The sequence below is a fragment of the Chiloscyllium plagiosum genome, chromosome 24 (assembly GCF_004010195.1).
Source record: "Chiloscyllium plagiosum isolate BGI_BamShark_2017 chromosome 24, ASM401019v2, whole genome shotgun sequence".
Classification (NCBI taxonomy): domain Eukaryota; kingdom Metazoa; phylum Chordata; class Chondrichthyes; order Orectolobiformes; family Hemiscylliidae; genus Chiloscyllium; species Chiloscyllium plagiosum.
The window spans coordinates 9284877-9300552 of record NC_057733.1 but is presented as its reverse complement, the minus strand read 5'-3'; the positions used below and the strand labels follow the sequence as shown (position 1 = coordinate 9300552).

Below are 15676 nucleotides of genomic sequence, written 5' to 3'. Positions count from 1 at the left end.
GTGTAGATGTTCGACTGAGTCTGTGGCAAGTGTTGACGAATCAACAAGACGGAAAAGTTTCACCTCATCCGTGGTAATCAGCAGATTTCCTTTTCCATGTTTAACCTGATACCATGAGACTTCATGGAGTCCGGAATCAATGATGAGGACTCCCAGGCCAACTCCCTCCTGATTGTACTGGCTGCTGGCTACAGATCTAACTGTCCATAATAATTTTAGTAAGAGTGAACACCGCACAATCCTTGTGGTGATGAAGTCTCATCTTCACATTGAGAATCCCCTCCATTATGTTGTGTGGCATTGTGCTAAATGGGACAGACTTCAAACAGATCTAGTGATTCGAAACTAGGCATCTATTAGGCGCTGTGGGCCAGCAACAGCAGAACTGTACTCTCTGCTAATTCGTGGTCCAACCCCCCTCACCCAATTCAATCATTACCATCAAGCCAAATAAATCAACCTTGGTTCAATGGTGGGTGCAGGAGTACATGCCGGAAACAGTACTAGGCATAGCTAAAAATGATGTACGAACCTGATGAAGCCACCAAACAGGACGATTTGCCAGACAGCAAGTGATAGGCAGAGCTAAGTGATTCCACAACCAATGGATCAGATCTAAGCTCTGAAGTCCTGCCACATCCAGTTGTGGATAGTTAAACAACTTACTGCTCAACACAACAGTGCAAAAGATAAGTCTGAGGCATTCACAGCAGTCTTCAGCTAGAAGTACATAGCGCATGATCCGTCGCAGCTTCCTGCATTGGTATCCAGCATCACAGGTGCCAGTCATCAACCACTTAATTTCACTGCACATGTATTAAGAAATGGTTGGAGGCACTGGATACTTCAAAGATAGTGGACCCGAACAACATTCCGGCTAGACTAGTGCTTTAGAACTTTCAACTCCCCAAGCCAAGTGTTTCAGTACTAGCATCTACTTAACACTGTGGAAAGTTCCCCAGATGTGTTCTGTACACAAAAAGCAAGGCAAATCCAAACCCCATCATTCGGAAGATGTCATCAACAATTCTATCAAGCAGCACTTGCTTAGCAACAACCTTCTCACTGATACTCAGTTTGGGTTCCACCAGGGCCACCCAACTCCTGACCTCATTACAGCCTGCGTTCAAACCTGGATAAAAGAGTTGAATTCGAGAGGTGAGGTGAGAATGACAGCCCTTGATATAAAGGTTGTGTTTGACTAAGTGTGGCATCAAAGAGCTCCAATAAAACTGGAATCAGTGGGACTGGGGGCAAACTCTGCTTGGAGCCATATCCAGCACATAAGATGGTTGTGGTTGTTGGAGGTCAATCATCTCAGCTCTGTGATATCTCTGTGGAAGTTCCTCTGGATCTTATAGTTAAATTGTGTTCACCTCCCCTCAGAGACCTGAACCTCATTGACAAATATGGGAGGGGAAACACACAATTCATGCACCAGAGAGTTAGAGGGGCTTCGAGGGAGATAAACTCCCAGAAAGTGATGGTGGAATCAACTCTGCTCACTGTGTCATTTCAGACTGGAATCATCCTGAATCGAGACAAATGAATGGACATCAGAAAACAGGGGACGGTGTTGGGAATTTTTTTTTTGTCTTTGCACAATGCCTAACTTGGCAGAAACTCATTAAAAAATCAGGAGGATTTCTGCCTGTGCAGGGAAACCCCAGTGGATTTCTAATTCATTGCCTCCCCACTCAGCCATGATTACAAAACTTCAGAGTAGTTTTCTATGCCCAACCATCTTCCAGCTGCCCTATCAATGATCTTCCCTCTGTCTTGAGGTTAGCGGTGGGAATGTTCGTCAAATCATGACAACATTCAGCATCATTCATGATTCCTCATACTGAAGCAGTCTGTGTTCAAATGCAACAGACCTGAACAGTATCCAGGCTTAGACTTACAGATGGCAAGTAACATTCATGTCATAGAAATGCCAGACAATAACTAAGAGGCAAACTAACTATTGCCCCTTGACATTCAGTGGAGTTACCATCACTGAATTCCCCCACTGTCAACATATTAGGGATTGCCATTGACCAGAAACTCAACTGAACTAGTTATATAAGTATAGTGAGTACAACAGCAGGTCAGAGGCTAGGAACACTGCAGCAAGTAACTCACCTCTTGCCTCCCCAAGGCATTATCTACAAGGCACAAGTCAGGAGTGTGATGGAATGCTCCTCACTTCCCTGGCTGAATGTAGCTCCAACAACACTCGTGAAGTTTGACACAATCCATTTTAAAGCAGCCCACTTGATTGGCACTACAACCAAGAGAATCCACTCCTTTCCCAACGGAAGCTCAGTGAGTACTGTCTACAAACTGCATTGATGATCTTTAGACAGCACCTTCCAACCCAAGACCACTACCATCTAAAAGGGCAAGGACAGCAGATACATGGGAATACTACCATGTCGTCCTGTTCCCCCTTCAGTCGAAGCAAAACGTTCAGAGACACAGTTCTTTTACTTTTTATTCCAGGTCCGAGAGAGAGAACAATTGTCCATGTGCATAGAGACATGAGTTCATGGTTTTCTCTTGAACAACAGCTTCTCAATGAGTTACATAGTCATTTTACAGGGAGGAGATCCAGCTATGGCAACATACACATTAATAAGGTGACCATTACAATCAACAAGTATCGATAGCAAAGGTCAAGCTCTTTACTGTTATACAATAGGTGTTTTTAACATTAACTTGACTCATACAATGGATACTTTTCCCCTTGTTAGCAGACCATGCGTGCTGAATGCTTTCAATATTGTTAAATGGCTGTACATAATGACTGCTTTTCCACCTTGTTAACCCATTACCGTAGCCTCCAGCACCCCATTGTTAACTGATTTTTTTTAATCTGAGTCATACTGAGCTGAATCTCTTATTTCACAAAACTCCAGACTTAACTCTTTCCCTGCATGCTTATACCCTATACAGGTTCTCAACCAATTGCAAGTTTCCCTCCAAGCCACTCAGCATCTTGACTTAGAAATATATTCCTTTATTAACACTGTGTTAGACCCCCGGAATTCTCTTCCCTAACGTCATTGTGGATCTACCTGTAGCACATGGGCTGCAGTATTCAAGAAGGTAGCTTGCCACCACCTTCTCAAGGGCAATTAGAATGGTTAATAAATCCTGGTCAGCCAGTGACACTCCTGTCCCACAAGTGAATGTGAAAAAAAACTTCAGAGGTTAAGTTACACAAATTAGAGCTGTTTTGTCTCAAATTTAGAAGGCTCAAAGGTGATCTGATCAAAGTCTTCAAGATATTAACAGGAAATGACAGAGTAAATAAAGATGAATTATTTCCAGTGATTGGGGATTCTAGAACAAGGGGGAATAGTCTGAGAACTGGGGCCAGACCATTCAGGAGAGAAATTAGGGAGCACTTCTATACATCAAAGGGTGGCAGATGTTTGAAATTCTCTTCCACAAATGGCGATGGATGTCTGATCTGTTAATTTTAAATGTGAGGTAAATGAACTTTAATTTTTCAAAGATATTAAGGGATATGGGCCAAAGGCGGGTACATGGAGTTAGGTCACAGATCAGCTATGATCTCATAGAATGGTGGAACAGGCTCAAGGGCTGAATGGCCCACACCTGTTCCTATGCTGTTTCTCTGAGACAGTGGTGGTGAGATTTGCTAAAGAAGAATTTATTACAGGATTGAAGACTTACTTTTAAATTTACCATTTCAATGAAATTCTGTAGCATGTGATGAATATTTTAAGCACAGATCAAACTGACTCCTGCTTGGGTGTCATGTAACTTCTGATGTTTCAGTAGCATGCATTTCCCTTCGAAAGCATTAAACATTGCAAGTTTTGTTTGTTATCTTCCTACAGTCGGTCTCCCCGTCGGTCTCGCAGAAAGAAGCCCTACAGATACTGGGATGTGCCTCCTCCAGGTTTTGAGCACATCACCCCAATGCAGTACAAAGCAATGCAAGGTATATTCTTTCAATTTATTATTTTGAATTTATTAAGAACAAAGATTGTTACATGATGCTCTGACTTCTGTGATGTTGCTTTTAGTGAACACATCCATATCTCTCTCTCTCTTTCTTAGCTGCAGGTCAGATTCCTGCCACAGCGCTTTTAGCGACTTCCACAGTAGGTGGTGTGACTATCACACCAACGCAAGTTCCAATCATTGGTAGCCAAATGACCAGGCAAGCCAGGCGACTGTATGTTGGGAACATACCTTTTGGTGTCACAGAGGCAAGTGCAAAGTTTAATTTTACCGTCGTAATGTTGGTTTGACTAATTGACACAAAGATAATAGTTCTCATTAAAATAACCTACAAGAATATGCCATGTGTATGGGTCAAGGCTTTGGAGGAAATGCTGGAGGAACACATTTGTGAGCACTAGAGGTTGAAGGGCTCAGTTTGTGGCATTTTTAACTGAGAAATCGAATAAAGGTTAGGCTTCGTGGCTTCCTGATCTTGTCAGGGTTAAACCTAAGTGAAATGTTACAATAATAGGAACCATTGTAAAGAAAGAAAAATGTGCATTTTTATAGTGAAGTTCAGAGTGTTGGGACATTTCCAAGTACTTTCTTTGAAGTTGAACTGCATTTTATTGTTAGAAACATAACTGTCCATTGGTATGCACTAAATTGGCCAAGGCACCAGGAAAACTTCCCTGTTCAAATTAGCATCTCCTCATGTAAAAGCAGATTAAAATCATAGGACCCTTACAGTGTGGAAGCAGGCCGTTCAGCCCATCGAGTCCACACCACCCCTCTGAAGAGCATCCCCACCCAGATTTACCCCCTATCCTATCCCTTGATCTTCCCATGGCTAATCCACCTAGCCTGCACATCTCTGGAGATATGGGCGATTTAGCATGGCTAATTCACCGAATTTGCACATCTTTGGACTATGGGAGAAAACTGGAGCACCCAGAGGACACCCATGCAATTGTGCAAGACTCTTTGGACTGTGCTAAAATGTCATCCTCGATTCCTTGCTGAAGTCTCTGGCGATGGACTTGAAACCATGGTTTCAGAGATGTGAAGGCTGCTACTGAACCAAGGCTTGCACTTGAAGGAGTATAGGTAGGTGGAGAATTGGATTGATTTAGGGAAGGAATTCCAGAGCATGGACCCAGTACAGCTAAAGACAAAGATTTGAATGGTGGAATCAAAGATTGAAGAGGAGAGTCAGAGGATTAAAAAAATGTGGCTGGAGGAGGCTGAGGATAGGGAAATAAGGGAATTAAATCTGAAAAGTTTTAAGTGCAGTGTGGGACAGATCAGTCTGCCATTATAAATTGTTGAAAGTTTAGTGTGAATAGAATGGACATAAGGCAAGGTGTTAAGATTGCTATACTTCATACGAACCAGTGCCTAATTGTTCTGTCTTTAAAAGATTAATGCTTTGCTGTAATGGGAGTAGGTTGTGATAAGATTAACAACATTACAAGACAGTCTTCAGAGCTCTGTCTTCCTCAACAACACCACCCTCTGCCCTGCCCAGACATGCGCGCACATATATGCATACACACTTACACGTGCACACAAATGGCAATTCCTTCAAGGATCAAAATGCCATATTATGAGAGATTAGATTTCATATAACCTCTTTGAATTTGGGAAAGACTCTTCAGCCCAGTTTTCTTTCATGGGTGATATATAAACAAGCCTTACCAGAAATAAGCATGACGCCCAATCAGCTTACACAGGTGTAGAATCGAATGCAATTCTGAATGCTTCTAGTAATCAAAACGAACTTCCAGTGCTAACAGCCAAGGTGGGCACATGGAAAGTATCCATAGAATACTCCCCACACCATTACCTTTTCAACAGATACAGTGGGGTATAAATTGGAGAGGACACAAACAACCATTTGAACTATTTCAATGCCTTTAGTAAGTAGCAATTTCATAACCTTACAATCTATTTATATTGTAAGAAGAACCAACTATTCTGCTTATTTTTAAATTTGTAGAATCATACATGCTTGAGCTATTATGGGTTGACTTTGTGTTGAAGGCAAAATGAGGCAAGACAATTATATTCATGCTCCAGTGGTGTTTCCTAGCAGATCTAAGTGTCTTAGCAACACCTGTTATGCCCTTAGGAAGCCATGGCAGATTTCTTCAATGCTCAGATGCGCCTTGCTGGGTTGTCACAGGCTCCAGGGAACCCTGTATTGGCTGTGCAAATCAACCAAGATAAGAACTTTGCTTTTCTAGAGGTAAGTCCATTGCCTCAGTCTCTTCCTAATTATTTCTTAAATGAGTTTTTATTTTCATTAGATAGAGTGAGTTATCAGTTGCTTCAATGGGACAAAAATATCTGAGTCTAGTGATAATTGTTAATCCTTCCTTTTGAGAGGAAAGCTGCTATTGAGTAGATAATTCATCGCATTGTCTTGGTCTAATTCTTTTAGAAGGCAGATACATTTTAAATTTTGAACAATATATATTTGAAATGGTAGGCAATAATCTAATTGAATGGTTGAAATGGACTGCTAAATTGAGTTTGAACTCAAATCAGTTTAGGGCAGTAACTGAGTATGCCGCTAATGCTAGTATATCTTTCCATAGATAATAGGTCCAAAACTGTTCTCAGTATTCCAGATATGCTCTGATGAGTGCCTTGTATAGTTTTAGCAAGATGTCCTCGTTTTTATACTCCTTTTGAAATAAAAGTCAACACTCCATTTCTTTCCTATTACCCGCTGAATTTGGATGCCAGATTTTTGTTGTTTTCTGCAGTCTTTCTCCATTTAAATAATGTTCATCTCTATTCTTCCTTCTAAAGTGCATAACCTCACATTTTCCCACATTATATACAAACTGCCAATTTTTGTCAAATCACTAAACCTGTCTATAACCTTGTGTAGACATTGTCATCCTCATCACTTGTTTTCCCACCTATTTTTGTGTTAGCTGTAAACGTCATTCATGCTAATGTACTACCATCAACACCATAGGTTCTTATTAAATAGCCTTGTGTAATACCTTCTCTTTTTTAGAAATCCAAATATATTACATCTACTCGTTTCCCTTTGTCTACCCTGCTTACTACCATCTCAACGAATTCTAAATCTGTCAAGGATAATTCCAGCTTCATGAAATGATGCTGACTGTTTGATATTATGGATTTCTGAATGCTCTGTCATTACATCCTTTATGATGGACTCTGATATTTTCCCAATGGCAGATGTTCAGTGAACTGATCTGCTCTTTGTCTCCTTCACTTTTTGAATAAGCATGTTTCAATGGCAATTTTCTAATTATCTGGGGCTTTTCCAGAATCTGAGGATTTCTAGAAGATTACTGCCAATGTATCAACTACCATTGTAGCTTCCTCTAATATCCTAGGATGCATCCCAACATGTCCAGGGGACGTATCAGCTTTTAACATTATTAGCTTCCCTAGTTGGTACCTTTTCTTTTTAATGATAGTTATTGTGCTTATTTCCTCCCCATCTTTTGCCTCATGATTTTCTATTTTTTGGGATACTATTAATATCCTCTATTATGAAGATTGATGCAAGTATTTGTGCACCACCTCTGCCGTTTCCTTGTTCCACATTATTATCTTTCCAGCCTCATTCACTAAGTGGTCTATTTATGCTTTGGCCTCAGTCTTCCTTTTTGAAAAGTAAGTATAAAGTGTGTGTGCGCAGAACGTTGTGCATGTGCAATAAAAAAACCTTTTGGACATGTGGAGGCATAGCTTTTCATTAATCTAAAGAAGCTCTTATTGCCTGCTTTTGCTAATTTACCTCGGTTATGTTTTTGATCATCTTTTGGCTTTTAAAACTTTACTGGTCCATTAATATTTTGGCCTACCATTAATTTTTGCCATATTGTATTTTTTTTCTTTCAGTTCAATACAGTCATTAGCTGCTTTGGTTAACCATGGTTGGTTTATCCCTTTCCTAAAAATCTTCCTTCCTCACTAGGATATTTCTTCATTGTGAGGAATGAACTATTTTCTTGAAAGTCTTCCATTTTTCAGCAACTGTCTTGTGCGCTAAACTCCTTGCCATGTCCACTGTAGCCAGATGTACCGTTATTCCTTCCCTATCCCTTAAGTTTAGCACACTTGTTTCTGCCCCCTCAAACTGATGCTAAATCCCACTAAAATACCTATTCTCTCTCCAGATCTCCCCACCCCATCCCAACCCGACCATCACCATTACCATAAAATTTAGTTTAAACCGCTTCCTACAATTTGAGAGGACACTGGGGCCAATGCCCAGAGAACAGAAACTCATTCCTCCCACACTGATCCTTGAGCTGTTCATTGAACTCCTTGACTTTACCACATGCTAGTTTGCCCATGGTTCAGAATCCAGAAATTATTATCTTAGCGATTCTGCTTTTTAATTTAGCTTCTAACTGTTCAGTATTTCATTAAGCTGTAGTCCTATCAATGTCTTTGGTACCAATGTGGATGACAACAACTGTATGCCCTCCCCTCTGACTCCCAAGTTTGTCTGTCGCCCTGAGGAGATGTCCTTAACTCTGGTGCAAGGCAGACAGCACAACCATCAGGACTCTATCCCTCAGCTGCAGAGATCAGTATCTAGCCCCAATCACAACTACATTCCTATTTTCTCCACCCACATCAATGGTTCCATATACCACAGTGCTATGGTCAATTCACTCAATCTCCCTGTAGGCTGTGCTGCTGTTCATGTGTCTTTCAAGAATTTTGTAAATGTTGCATAATCACAAGGGTCAAGGATCCTCAAAAGTTTACCCTTTGGTTCCTCATGCTGGCCTCACCTGCAGCATGTCCCTGTTCTTGATCACAGAACAAATCTGCATCACCTATTCTGAGGCGTGTGACCACCTCCTTGGACCAGCATCCAGGGGAATGCCCAGTATCTGCAGTACAAATTTCAGGTCCACAACTCAGATCCAAAATTGCTCAACTTGCAAATAAGATCAAAAGACATATGAGCAGAAATTAGGCCAATCAGCCTATTGAATCTGCTGCACCATTCAGTCATGGCTGATATGTTTCTCAACCCCATAACCCTTGATGTTCTTGATATTCAAGAATGTCCCAATCTCAGTCTTAAATATAGTCAGTGACCTGGTCTCCACAATCTTCTGTGGCACTGAATTCGAAAGATTCACCACTCTGGTTAAAGAAGTTTCTCCTTATCTCTGTTCTAACAGGACTTCCCTTTACTGTAAGGCTGTGCCCTCGGGTTGTAGTCTCTCCTACCAATGGAAACATCTTCTGTGTCTAGGCCTTTCAGTCTTCTATATGTTTCAATTAGATCCCCCCTGCCATCCTTCTCAACTCCACAGAGTATAAACCCAGAGTCCTCAAACATTCCTTATATGTTAAGTTTTTCAATCCTGGGATCATTCTCGTAAACCTCCTCTGATCATGCAACAGGGCCAGTACATCCTCCCTGAGATATTGGGCGAAAAACTGCGACAATACTCCAAATATGGTCTGACCAGAGCCTCAGAAGTACATCCCTGCTTTTATAATATTTCAAAATAAATGTCATAATTGCATTTACCTTCCTAACTACTGACTCAACCTGCAAGTTTACCTTGAGAGAATCCTGGACTAGAACTCCCAAGTCTCTCTGTACTTTAGTCTTCCGAAATATTTCCCCATTTAGGATATAGTCCATGCCTGTATTCGTCCTATGAAAGTGCATGACCACACACTTTCCCACATTACCACTACTTTACCCACTCTCCTAACCTGTCCCAATCCTTCTGCAGCCTCCCCGCCTCCTCAATGTTACCTGTCCCTCTACCTATCTTTGTATAATCTGCAAACTTAGCCACAATGTACACAGTTTCTTCTAGATCATTAATATATAAAGTGAAAAGTTGCGGTCCCAACATTGAGCCTTGTGGAACATCACTTATCGGCTGCTATCCTGAGAAGGGCCCCTTTGTCCCCACTCTGCTTCCTGCCAGATAGCCAAGCTTCTCACCATGCTAGCACCTTCCCTCTGACACCATGGCTCCTTATTGTACTCAGTAGCCTCCTGTGTGGCACCTTGTCAAAGGACTTCTTCAAATCCAGGTAGGTAACATCCATTGGTTCTCCTTGGTCTTACCTGCTCATTACTTTCTCAAAGAATTCTAACAGATTTGTCAGGCATGACCACCCCTTAATGAAGTTAACAATCCCACAATGCCAGGTTAGAGTCCAAGAGGTTTATTTGGAAGCACTAGCTTTCGGACTGCTGCTCCTTCATCAGGTGGTTGTGTGAAACCATGCTGACTTTGCCCTATTTCACTACAAACTTCAGAATACTTCTGAAATTCCAAGTATTCAGAAATCTCATCCCTCATAATGGATTCCAGGATCTTGCCCATGCCTGAGGTTAGGCTAATCGGTATGTAATTTTCCGTCTTTTGCCGTACTCCCTTTTTAAACAGAGGTGTCAAATACTTGCTACAGATGGATGACATCCAACTGTTCCAACATGCAATAGTTGCACACATCACCTGACCTGCCATTTCTATTGTCCATTATTTGATTTATTAATTAATCAGTCTAGTATCCCTGCTCTTTATTCTTTTGCACACCACTATCAATCTTATACTTAACAACCTTCTTTTAAAAAGAGAAACAAAAATCTAGACCTAAATGCAGACTAGCGACCTGAATGCAAACTAAAGGCTTGCTTTTACTTTAAAGAGTAGAGGTACTCACGAATCCAGTACACCAGTCAGCTGCTTCGTCGCCGTAAGTTGGCGACTTGTATGCTCCCAGCAAAGAGGCCAGTTGGTCACTTAATGAGGATCCACTTACAGCTGGTTTAAGTAATTGCTCTCACTGCAAGCCTGGAGGGTGGAGGGGCACTGCTTCAATGTATCACCAGAAAACGTTAAACAATATATTTCAGGTTAATGCCAGCTACAAGCTAACTAAACTTAATTCAAATATTTAGGCTTTTCCCCCAGTAAATGTACGCACTCAGTCCTAGGATGCCATGCAAGGCAATTCAGAAATTACAACTTTTTAGACTGACAAAGGAGAACAAGAATCTTCAGGAGTTGAGACTCCTTGAGATAGTTCTAGAATAATTTAATGTCTACTCGAAGGACAACATAAAATGGCTTTGTGAAATGTGTTTTTGATTGCGCTAAAGAAAAAGCAGAATGTTTTGTCATAAGTTTTTGAGTACTCTCTTGTTATGAAGGTAGTGTTCAATGTTGCTTTTAAGCGCTTGTTCCAGGAAGGTGGTGGTTAACCTTGAGAGGGTTCAGAAAAGATTTATAAAGATGTTCCTGGGACTGGTGGGTTTATGTCATAGAGGCTGAATAGGCTGGGGCTTTCTTCCTTGGAGTGTTGGAGGCCGAGGGGGTGGCATTATAAAATATAAAATCGTGAGGGGCATGGATAGCGTGAATAGCCAAGGTATTTTACATAAGATGGGGGAGTCCAAAATTACAGGGCGTAGGTTTGAGGTGAGAGAAGGATTTAAAAAGGACCAGAGGAGTAACTTTTTCCACAACGAGGTTAATGCATGTATGGAACTAGCTGTCAGAGAAAGTAGCGGAGGCAAGCAAAATTACAAATTTAAAGTGCATCTGGATGGGTATATGAATAGGGTTTAGAGGGCTCTGGGCCAAGTGCTGGCAGATGGGACTAAGTCAAATTGGGATGTCTGGTCGACATGGACAAGTTGGACCAAAGGGTCTGTTTCCATCCTGTATGATACTATTTAAAACGTATTGAATGTCTTTTCAAAAGTTGTTGGTTGCTATTGAAAATGAAATATTGCCGATAGGATTGAGATGAATTGCTCTTAAGTTTCTCTTTTACCTCCTGTATAAATGTCAGGTGTTTATCAATATCTTAAGAGTACAGGGATGGTTTTGCAGCTTTACCTAGAATATTTCTTCAGCTCAGGTCTGCACCATCTAAAATCAATAAAGTGATTCATGATTCATTGTCTCTTTTGTGTTTTTTAATAAACATGGTATCTTCTACCCCTGGTCTTTCTAGTTCCGTTCAGTTGATGAAACTACACAAGCCATGGCATTCGATGGCATCATCTTCCAGGGTCAGTCTTTGAAGATCCGACGTCCTCACGATTACCAACCTCTGCCAGGCATGTCTGAGCAACCTTCTTTCCATGTTCCAGGTCCGTCAAAAAATGCAACATCTGTGTGCTGGACTTCCTTTGCAGGTTTAAGTATACTGCATGCATCAGATGTAATGTCAGGTCACCAAAACGTTATTCACATTAGCTATTTGTTGGCTAAAATAGAAACAAAAATTAAAATATTCGAACAAATGTTTAACAAAAACAAAATTGGAAAAAAATGCAGATACTATTGCAAACAAAATGCAAGGAAAGTCAGTGTCAGAACTCGCACAACAGAATTATAATTCTGTGGATGAGAAACTCCGTGACTATCTGACTCGGAATGTATAAACACTCTGAGTTGAAACTTGGTCTAAGGAAAATTATGTTGACATCATAATGACACTAAAAAGAGTCAGAAAATGTTGTACAACACTGTTCTTGTTACCTAAGGTAATTTTTTATACTCTGTGGAGGATGGTGGGTTAGTTCCAATAATGTAGAGTTAAGTCCAGATTATTTGAACCTTGTGTATGGAGGCTTCCCTCCCAGGACACTGCTGACTTTGCTCGACTCCCATAGTGGAAAATGCTACGCAACAGTCATCAAGCTGTGTGGCTGCAAAACTAGCAGTACTACAATCTCACAAGGTGCAGAGTACTTGGTCTGACTTGAATAAGTGGCTAAGCATCTTTAAGCAAGTCACTTAAGAGAAAATGTGGCAATGGTTTGGCTAAACCCCTGTTACCTCCAATATTAGATGCTGTAAAATTAAACAAAATAATTTGAATGGAGACTAAGTATTGATCGTAAATGGGTTCAGATAATGTTTAAAACATAAAAGCTATTGGCTTCCATTATTTACGGTTTGAAATTTGAAAGCAAAATACTGCTTTAGCTTGTTCGGGATGGGGTGGTGGAGAAAATACACTTTATGAAAAGAATTCACCTTCACTTTTGCTCTTTTTTCTCTTTTTGTTTTGTTTTTTTTCCTCTTGCCTTTCGAACATTTATTTCTTTCTCCCTGTTTCCTTTCGACATTTTCTCAATTTTTTCTTCATTTTAATCTCTTCCATCCTCACCGGTTCTTAATCCCTGCAACTATTAAAAGTTCACTCACTTGTGGATTTTGGAAACCTGCAGAGTCTTTATGTTCCGGTTTGGAGCAGCTGGCGCAGCAAGATTCTACGCCAGCCTGGGAACGTGCGCATGTGACTAGGGCCACATTCGCAACACTGTAAGTCAGAAGGTTTTACCAGTTACGCTTCTGCTTTCCTCTGACCCATACGTGGCTTGCTTTTTTCTTTAACAAGAGGGGTGAGTTCATTCAAATTAAGGTGCAGGAAGAAACTTCCAACATACGCTTTCATAAGTATTCCATAAATAAATATATATACACTTATTGTTCTCCAAGACAAAACTTGCTCAAGGTCCATTATCTGAACCCTTCCTTTATCCCTACTGCAAATCTAAAGGTGGCTCAAGTCCCCATCATGGCTAACATCATCCATAAGTATCATCAGATCTGCAACTGCACTTATGTACCACATGGAAGCAGATCATCTCTCTTCTAGGGTATAGTTTCTGTGTATCTCATTGCAAACATGTCTTCCTATCCACTAAGTAGAAGTCTCCATGGTGATTCAGACATTCTGAATCCCTTACCTACCTCCCATCAAGAGGTAAAATGTTTTGTGTGACCCTGATATTTTTCCTTCCTTACATTTTTTTAAGTATAACATGTACAACTTAATAACCCTTACTCCCATACGTTCTAGTCCAGGATGTTTATATTGGCATGTTTTCTTTCTCTTATCTCTCTATAGGTGTTGTCTCCACAGTCGTTCCGGATTCTCCACACAAGCTTTTCATTGGCGGTTTGCCCAATTACCTCAATGATGATCAGGTAGCTATAGATGCAACCCACTCGGAGAAAGCTGACAGTGTGGTTCTGCTCTTTCTCCTCTTCAATTCATATAACCCAAGCTGCACTGATTTGTGCCACTGACCAAACATCGTTGGCCTGATAGTTATGTAGCAGTGATTGACTATTGAAGGTGTCAGCTTTCTCCAATGCAATTCCAAATTGGTTTTTGAAGACTTTTTCTTTAATCACTATTGGTTTCTATGAGCTGGTGTAATTGGATCAGTCCTTATATCGAGGAGTTTCAAATTAGATTTATAGATAAACCCTTTCTGGGAAAATCACTGAGCAGTATATCTGTTGGTTTATGGTAAAGGCAATAGACAAATTGGATTGTTGCCTGTTTTGGAGTTGATAATAGCAACGTTTATTTTTAATTGCTCTACTTTCTCCCCAGTTTTTTTTTTAAATGCAAACTTGCTCGTGTTAAAATGGCTGGCTGAAAATTTGTTACCTAGTAAATAAAAACAACATTTTTGTTCGAGCAAATTGCACTGGCTTCCTTTTGCAGCAAGGTAAATAGCAACTTGGGCTACTGAAGAGTGACAGAACATCTTCACGATGCAGATCTGCAATAACACCGTCACAAATGAAATCAGTTCTGTATCAATGCTACTGGAAGATACTTTGCATTTTAAGGGAGCCTTTTCTCACCCCTTTGCAGGGATTTCCTCCTGTTTTCCCTTTTTAGGATTCCTGAATTTGGCTTCAATTTTCTTTTTAATATTTCAATCATTTGTAAATTAGCCTAGGTATTTTAAATTGTAGAACTTCCACTTTGCCAACATGGCATATTTTTGCAATGGTAAAGTCTTTTTTTTTTGTTTTAGCCCCATTTTCTTTTCACAGCAGTTCAGTTTTTACAGGTTTTAGATTCCTAAACCGTTCGGCACATAAAGGTGAGATGAAATTACAGTCACTTTCTATACTTATGATATGTAGTGTTAAAAACACTTGATAAATTTGTGTAGTTCAAGCTTGCTTTTACTATAAAATTGCCCTTGAAGGATCATATCAAGTTTTTTTTTATTGAATAGTCCTTTTAATTTAAAATAGAGGTGGGCAAAGGGCACTTTAGTCTTTGGGCTGAAAATTAATTGTTGGATCCACTTGTACATACAATCCTGACCAGCACATCTATTTTTGTTTATAAATTTTTTAAAAAATACGTGAATGATTTTAAGCACCTTCTGACTTTTTTCCCCTCCTTTAGACTGGATTATATGCAAGTTTTTATGAATACAAATATACAAAATTAATTTTGATAGTCTGAAAGAATAATTTAATGCATGCACTAGATTCTAACTGTTGCAAGTAAATTCAAAGCTGGAAGTGAAATGATTGTACCAGTGCCCAAATGGATTGGCAACTGATTGTAATGACTGAGTGTAAGCCACAGATTTGAGGCTTTAAATACAAGAACTCTCAAGTCTTTTAAGAACCCAACACTGTTCAGCTTCATGTAGAATTTATTAATTGACAGGTGGAAGTTTGCACAGTGACTGCTGTATTTAAAAAAAAACTTTGAATTTACTTTTCCATGTGCAAGAACTGGATCAGTATTAATTTCAAGCCCTAATGTATGTGCCTTGCACAAGTACATTTTTTTAGTTTCTTCAGGTAACTCTCTTCACTGGATAGTCCAATTGTGTTCATAGCAAACCTTTGCTTAAAGTGCACATTTGCTTCCTAATTCCAACCTA

The 15676-nt window shown here is 40.1% G+C and overlaps 1 protein-coding gene across 3 annotated transcripts in view; it reads left to right on the top strand.

Annotated features, from left to right (window-relative positions):
- The window catches only part of LOC122562014 (splicing factor U2AF 65 kDa subunit-like), a 53904-nt gene that overhangs the window by 20718 nt on the left and 17510 nt on the right, over nucleotides 1-15676 (top strand). The window contains exons 3-7 of one of the 3 annotated variants that reach the window (XM_043714407.1): nucleotides 3852-3955; nucleotides 4075-4226; nucleotides 6092-6208; nucleotides 11968-12151; nucleotides 13876-13955. In XM_043714407.1, the coding sequence (XP_043570342.1) occupies nucleotides 3852-3955; nucleotides 4075-4226; nucleotides 6092-6208; nucleotides 11968-12151; nucleotides 13876-13955 (637 nt within the window). The remainder of the gene's footprint in view (nucleotides 1-3851; nucleotides 3956-4074; nucleotides 4227-6091; nucleotides 6209-11967; nucleotides 12152-13875; nucleotides 13956-15676) is intronic. The other 2 variants (XM_043714409.1, XM_043714408.1) reach the window with 2 other exon arrangements.